Source organism: Pelmatolapia mariae, linkage group LG10_11 (genome assembly GCF_036321145.2).
Source record: "Pelmatolapia mariae isolate MD_Pm_ZW linkage group LG10_11, Pm_UMD_F_2, whole genome shotgun sequence".
In the NCBI taxonomy this organism is placed as follows: Eukaryota; Metazoa; Chordata; class Actinopteri; order Cichliformes; family Cichlidae; genus Pelmatolapia; species Pelmatolapia mariae.
The window spans coordinates 32889563-32896754 of record NC_086236.1 but is presented as its reverse complement, the minus strand read 5'-3'; the positions used below and the strand labels follow the sequence as shown (position 1 = coordinate 32896754).

Sequence of the window (7192 nt, the reverse complement as noted above, 5' to 3'; positions counted from 1 at the left end):
GCCTTGTCATTCTTCGTCTTTACATACACTTTACCTGCAAAACTCTTCAAATATGAATTACCAGTAGCAATAACCGATTTTTTTCTAATAGCATATGTGTGGTGTACGCAAGGCACTGACCTAAAGCTCAACACACACACACACACCAGCAAAAACTCCATTCTCACTGTGTGGCAAATGACAGTGAGTGTCCACTTTATTGTTTTTCAAACATGTAAACATACAAGACAGTGACTTTGAAACAATCACATACAGGACATGGTGTCAACCAATAAAATAGAAAATATCATATTCATCTTTTTATACTGTATACCCAAACAAATGAACACTGCAAGTTTGCTAAAGCCAGAATTTTCTTTATATATATATATATATATATATATAAATGAATATTACATTTCATTTACATGAGTTCACAATGGAATTACCTGTTGTTTCTTTTCTACACAGTCGTTTCCTGGCACATTGCACATACCCTCAGAAATCCTGTTCAGAAAGGATTATTGGTCAAGGATCAGTTACCCTCTTCAGCTTATAGTCTTATAGCTGTGCCTGGTTTAAACCTGCAAGCGAGCACACTTCACAAACACAGGCACCATTTAGTTTTGCAAAAAGCAGAATGTGGGAGGTGCTAATAACTTCTCAGTATGATCTGAAGAGTGTCTAATTATCCACAAGGATATGGCTGCAGACAGAGATGCTCCAGGTACTGCGCAGTGTCTTACACTCCTGTTAAAATGGTGTATGATGCATTTGCTGCTTAGTTCAGTTAGTAGGGGCAGTTCAGTTAAAGAACGATATCAGGGAATTTATATATTTTACTACTACTTTTCCAATGGTGTCTTTAATTTCTAAACATTACAATCAAGAAAAATATTTATGAGGCAAAGAGACAACACATTAATCAGTGGTTCAGTCTTTGTTCTACTGCCAATAATATCAAATAAACTTGGTAGCAAACATGCCTGGTGAGAAGACCTCTAATGGAAATCAGTCAAATTTACATGTTGTAAGATTTTTGATTTTTTAAAAGCCCGTTTTTTAGATTCATCAGTCTTATCCTGTAAATACAAAGAACATATAGTGCTATTAGAGCATATTGTTTGGAAAGGTAAGGGTGCACTGATGGATTATCTTGCTAATATTTACTCTTCGTTTCTGACCTGAAATTTTAACCGAAGCATCCCGACCTGCAGCCCTCTTACATGTGCAAAATTAAGGCATAACTCCACCAATAATCACTCTGAGACACTTTCGTATCCACACTGTGACAGTCAAATTAAAGGCAGTTTCAGAATAAATACACACTATGGTCCCTTTGCTGCCATTTTTGCTACATCCTACTGAGGTAGACAGATGCATACTGCAATAGTCACCTTGCCAACCAAACACTCCCTGATGAGGCAATATGTATCTACACTGGAAAAGCAGCAGATCCTTAAATAATGCACCTCAGCCTAAAAAAACCAGTACACACACTTCTTGTATTGTTTTTCCCTGTAACAGGTTAGGCATACGTGTCTGTACATTATGTTTCCTGTATTGTATACTGTTCCTTTTAGACTTGATAAAAAAAAATTCAACTTGAGGCAACTGAAACACAAACGAACAAGAAAATCAGACTCATCTGCAGAAAATCACCTGCACATATTTTAGTGATACAATAATTTTGACTTCTGCTTTCAAACACATTGAACTTTTTCAGGTATGATCATTTGTGGCATTTATTTGTCAAACAAAATAAATAAATGTAGACCGTTGTATTCGTGACATGTGCAAGTAGTCGCTGTCAACCACACTGCTCTAAATAATCAGCCTCACAGAGATGCCAGTAAGAGTGGAAATGTTTCATTTGGGCATCGTGGGTGCACAGTTCTGGCTGAGAGAACAGAAGTGCCACACTTTTTGTTTGTGAGGGGCAGCCAATCAGGAGAAAGTAAGATGAAGGTATGAGGAATTCAAGCAGTTTGTTTCTGACAGTGGATGAGCTGCACCAAGGACCAGTATAAGATCAAGGCTCTTTTTGAAGAGCTGCTCTGATCCTACAGTCAGAGCAGAACAGGTCCCCTTTAAAAAAACAACATTTTATCTCCCTGGTCACCTTTCACAATTTTCAGACAATTCACTAGATCATAGTTTGAAAAACTATGATCACTGATAACCGCCGATAATCATAAAACTTCCACATCCATGCTCTATTACAGACACCTTTCCTGCTGCCGTATTGGCTGTATAAGTTAGTTATAACAGTACAAATCTGAAACAGTGAGGGGTGGTTACAACGTTTCTTTGTTGTTGTATTTTAAGGAATAGCCAACAGCAGTTTCCAGGCACTCCACCAGGGAGCCTGCAGAGAGGAAGTCCAGCTCCACCTCAATAAATTTGATGTAAATGGCACAACGCTCAGGTGAGTCTTCACCTGCCTCGTCCGTCTGACTCGTTCCAGCATCGTGACAGTTCTCCTGCAGGAACCGCGTCACGGCGGAGGGCTCACCATGGACATAGTGTTTGCCAGAGCCCTGAAAGTGCTGAAAAAGACACTGCTGTATGGTCCTGTCCTCAGCTATGCCCAGGTAGGAGTAAGTGACTTTAGCCCCAGTCCTGTCACCACGCTCTACTCCTTCTCCATGAAACTGGCTTTGAGCCCCATTCTCTAACCCACTCTGAGGTAAGCTGTGGTCTTCACTGTCACCCGAGGAAGAGGTCTGAGCAGTGCCATGAGAGGGCGACGCTGCCTCGTAGCCAATAGCGTATAGTCCATACGCCTTGGGAATGTCCCCAGGAAGGAGGTAGTGGGATGTGCCTCTGCTGCAGCTCGTCACCTTTGACTGGGACACACGGACCCAGTCCACCTCCATGTGCAGCTCAAGGCAACGCGCCTCGCTGATGGTAATGTCCAAAAACTTGTAGTAGACATTCTTCCAGTTCATCTTCTGAACTTTGGTCATGATGATGCGGCCTTCGGGCTTCTCTGGGTTGAAGTACTCACGTAGCCGTTTACCAAGCGGCACCTGTGAGCTGATTTCAGCATAGTGGTAACGCACATGCTCACGCCAGCGCGTGTTGTACCCCACAGCAAAGATGGCCAGCTTGTTGGAGAGGTGTAGCCGCGAAAACTCAGTCCACGTCTGAAAGTGCTCCCACTTCAGCTGCACAGACTCAAGAATACGGATCACTGTCTGCATTGTGTCCCTTTTTCTGTGTGTAATATCAAAAAGCAGTGATGTCAGCTTTTGAGAGGTCATGCAGATTTTAAAAACAGCAACATAATCTCAGTTGCATTTACAAAGATGGATAAGTCTTGATTCTCGTTGACTTACTGTGTTTGTTCTGACAGCTCCGCTTGGATCTGTAGGACTCTGTGTTTAGGCAACTGGATTTCTTCTGGTAGGAAAAAGCACAAATCTGAGTTCAAAACCACCTGCTGTGTCGTATATTTTTTGGATGTTGTCCGCTAACTAACACCAAACTCACCGGTCTCCATGTCTCCCTCCTGGAATGCCGAGTCCAGCACCTGGTTGCACCAGTCCTCCTGTGAGAAGTCTTCCAGGGTGCTACCATCAGACTCCATCTCCTGATACAGCCCACTGCTGTTGATGAGCACAGGGGCACAGCTCTGGGAGTCCCAGCCTCCCTGACCGAACACCTTCTCCAGCTGCTCAATAGTGTAGCTGCTCTTCCTTTTACCGATGCCGTGCTCCTTCACACGGCTGTAGCAGCGCCGCAGCGTCTGTTTGTAAAGGGAGGATGAACACATCTTTCACAATTAAGAACATTTTTACACTTCTTTACATTGTTACCAAAGGCTGACCTAGTCAGTAGGTAAGTTTTTTGTATCTGTGTAGCAATTATTTCTCCTAAATGCATTCTTAAAAGACCACCTGTTGCTTTAAGGGTGATGAATAATCTAGTTTGGTTAAATGCACAGAACAATAAGTACATGTTTATTTAAGAAATCACACTTTTTACTGCTCTTTAAGTGAATTCACAACACTGTGATGACAAATGCTGTGGTGCTGGTTACACCTATGCCTGGCCCTGAAAGGTGCAGCTCATACCTAGCTGCCTCCTTCACCACCTGCCACCACCTGCCTCTCCTACCCTCAGCAAGATGCCTAATCCAGTCACAACACGGTCAGCCCTCATCGGTCTCCAAGGCAGAGACAGTTCTTATCATATGCCGAAAAAACAACAACAAAAACAAAACAATGCAAAACAGCACTTTTGATGATGAAACATCAACATTTCGAACTGAAATGAAACCAAAAAGAAAAAAAACCCAGCACCACCTTTTAAATGGAGATTACATCGAAATTTGAACGACACTGCCTGCATCCACTTTATCAGGTTTTTATCGCATACCAATGTGATGTATGTGTTTACGTCAACAAATCAAAATCACTCTGTATGCAAACGGACAAAAAGGTTAGCGCTTTAAATGTATCTGTGAAAAGTAAAAAACCCTGCGATTACGATTGCACTGTAGCACTCGAATATTTTAGGATTTAAAAAAAAAAAACGATACCGATATTTCATTATTTAAAAATCCAATATGCCGATATACCACCGATATGTTTTCTTCTTTCATACACACAAAACATAAACTGACTTTGCTATGCGTAATCATTTGTTTACTCATTTACACTCTGCCCTGCTCCAAACAGCTGGCTGTCTTCCAAATAGGTGTTTACAAACAGGAAAGTTCTACAGTGCCATCTGGTGGACAAACTATACAACGCCAACGCTCAGATTTGAAGGACGTGTCTCTCGTCTCTTTTCTTTTTAAATTGGCAAGTTAAAATAAGAAAAAGTTTTTTTAAAGACTGCAAATATTAGCAAACAGCTAACATTTGCGGTTTCAAAAAATAATGATAATTATAAAAACATTTGCTGTTAACATCTACCTGCCGATAAATCCATTGGGTTCTACTAGAGTGTTTCCACAGGCCATGTTAACATGGACGAAAACTTGTCCAAAAAACTAGAGCTCCCTGCAGCTTTCCAAAAATAGAAATTTACTTTTGTTTGAATGAGTCTGACTGAATGTAAGTACCCTAGAACAACTAATCTGAGAACAGCATTAATTTGCGTATGCATGATCCACAGCAAAGTGGGTACCCAGAGACTCTAGAAAGTGAATGATATTTGGTGACTTCAAGTCTCCATAACTGCACGTGATGCAAAGTTGGTGGGACCCGTGTTCAACTTTCAGGCGAGCGACTGAAGAGACAACCAGTGAGAGTGAAGAATACCGTTGATTGACATATGACCTGCTAGTAAATACATTAGAGCAGGGGTGCCCAATCCCAGTCCTCGAGAGCTACCGTCCTGCAGCTTTTAGATGGATCCTTGTTCCGACACACCTGAATCAAATGAATGGCTTGTTATCAGGCATTTGCCAAACTTGATGGCATGCTGAAGAGGCAATCAAACCATTTGATTCAGCTGTGTTGGAGTAGGGATGCATCTAAAAGCTGCAGGACAGTAGCTCTCGAGGACTGGGATTGGGCACCCCTGCATTAGAGGGTCACTTAGGCAACTGGAGCCTGGAATGGCCACAAGTGAACCGCTGTTTTATTAAACTGAGCATGGCAGGAGCTGACTTCCTGCCTAGTTATTCAAAGTTTTGCTTATCACACATGTTGGCCAAGGTACTTAACAAGAATAAGCCCATCTGTGACGATGAGGAGGGCTTGTTTACTTGCTAATGGTAGCCACACAAAGCATAGATGGAAGCTGATCTCAGAGCAGTTTAAAGCAGAGCCAGTGGCAGATTGTCCAGTATGTTAATCTCAGTAATGACACAACAATAACATTTAATAATGGTGCAGCAGATGGTGCAAATAAAATTTGATTGAATAAACTAATGACATGAATCAATATAAATTGCAACATTAATAACAACTGGTAAATATTATTATCACTTTACGGTTTGTTAACAGTAATATAACACTTGACTGAGTTTCTATTTAACATATATGAGTGATGATCATTATAAAGTGTTAAGGACCTTTCTAATGACTTGTGTGCAACATTCATCTGTGTGTTAGATTGAACTGACTTCACTCTAATAAAGGATATCATTTCTGATAATTGAAGTGGTTATAAACAGAAGACGCACAATAACAGGCATGACAGCCGCAATTAGCCTCCTGTACATGTGAGGGAGGCGGGATGAGTGCAGCCATGTCCACAGAGCGCACTTGTATTTAGCAGAAACAACACGTTAAAATATGATTGAACTTGTTTATCTGCGTGTGAGCCACACTGTAGATTAACAGGTAGCAGCTCCACCTCAGTGTCACAGCTACAGGTCCAGGTGCTGATGATGGAGGGTTAGTATGTGATGTTAAAGCTATTGTTGCATCCTCTGAAGCTCATTTACCTTCATCCTCTCCCTGCACTGGGACGGGGTCCTCTCGTATCCCAGCTCCGACAAGGCTCTGGACACCCGTTCGTACATGGCAGGACCGGGGGCCTTACCAGAGAACACGGTGCCGGCGACCTCCAGCTGCTGCATCCTCGCCTCCGTCAGCCTCTCGTTACCCCACACCGCGATGAGGGCGTTTGTCTCGGAGGGCGTCCACGACATCCCTCGGCAAGCCGTGAAGCTGTTGGAGGAGGATGAGGCCGTGTTCCGGCCCGCAGCCCCCGAGCTCACGTTCAAAGGCGAGAAGCGGTTTGGCGTCGAGGGATTAGAGTGATATTGATTACTGTCACTCAAATCCTCCGATTCAGGGGATGGCACCTCGGTTTTCGGTACCTTTAACGGCGTCGATATCTCTGGAGAATGCTCTGTGTTACTGGACGCCGCCATGTTGCCTCTGTTGCTAAGGGGAGGGGAGGGAAAGTGACGTCCGGCTTGGAAAAAAGCACGGCGTGGATCCTGGAGGGATTATGTAGTCTAAACCAGTTTCTCATTGCACTCAGTTATTGTATTTGTGTTGCCATCTCACTGATGAAGAACTACAATTAATTAAAAATGATATCCAACAGGATTTACAAGCAAAATATCCACATTTGATGGAAAGATGACAAAAATAAAATAAAATAATGGATTGCATTTATATAGCGCTTTACAATTCCACTATTCATTCACTCTCACACACTGGGGCAGACTGACAGAAGCGAGGCTGCCATATCGCGTCATCGGCCCCTCTGGCCAACGCCAGTAGGATAAAGTGTCTTGCCC

The 7192-nt window shown here is 42.6% G+C and overlaps 1 protein-coding gene across 1 annotated transcript; it reads right to left on the bottom strand.

Moving 5' to 3' along the window:
* Positions 1 to 204: 204 nt before the first annotated feature.
* LOC134636123 (myb/SANT-like DNA-binding domain-containing protein 2) lies at positions 205 to 6827 on the bottom strand. Its single transcript, XM_063485950.1, has 4 exons — positions 6386 to 6827; positions 3475 to 3730; positions 3321 to 3384; positions 205 to 3198 (listed from the first exon to the last, which is right to left on the bottom strand). Exons 1-4 carry the CDS (start codon positions 6815 to 6817, stop codon positions 2277 to 2279), a joined length of 1674 nt encoding a protein of 557 aa, XP_063342020.1. The 5' UTR covers positions 6818 to 6827; the 3' UTR covers positions 205 to 2276.
* Positions 6828 to 7192: the final 365 nt, after the last annotated feature.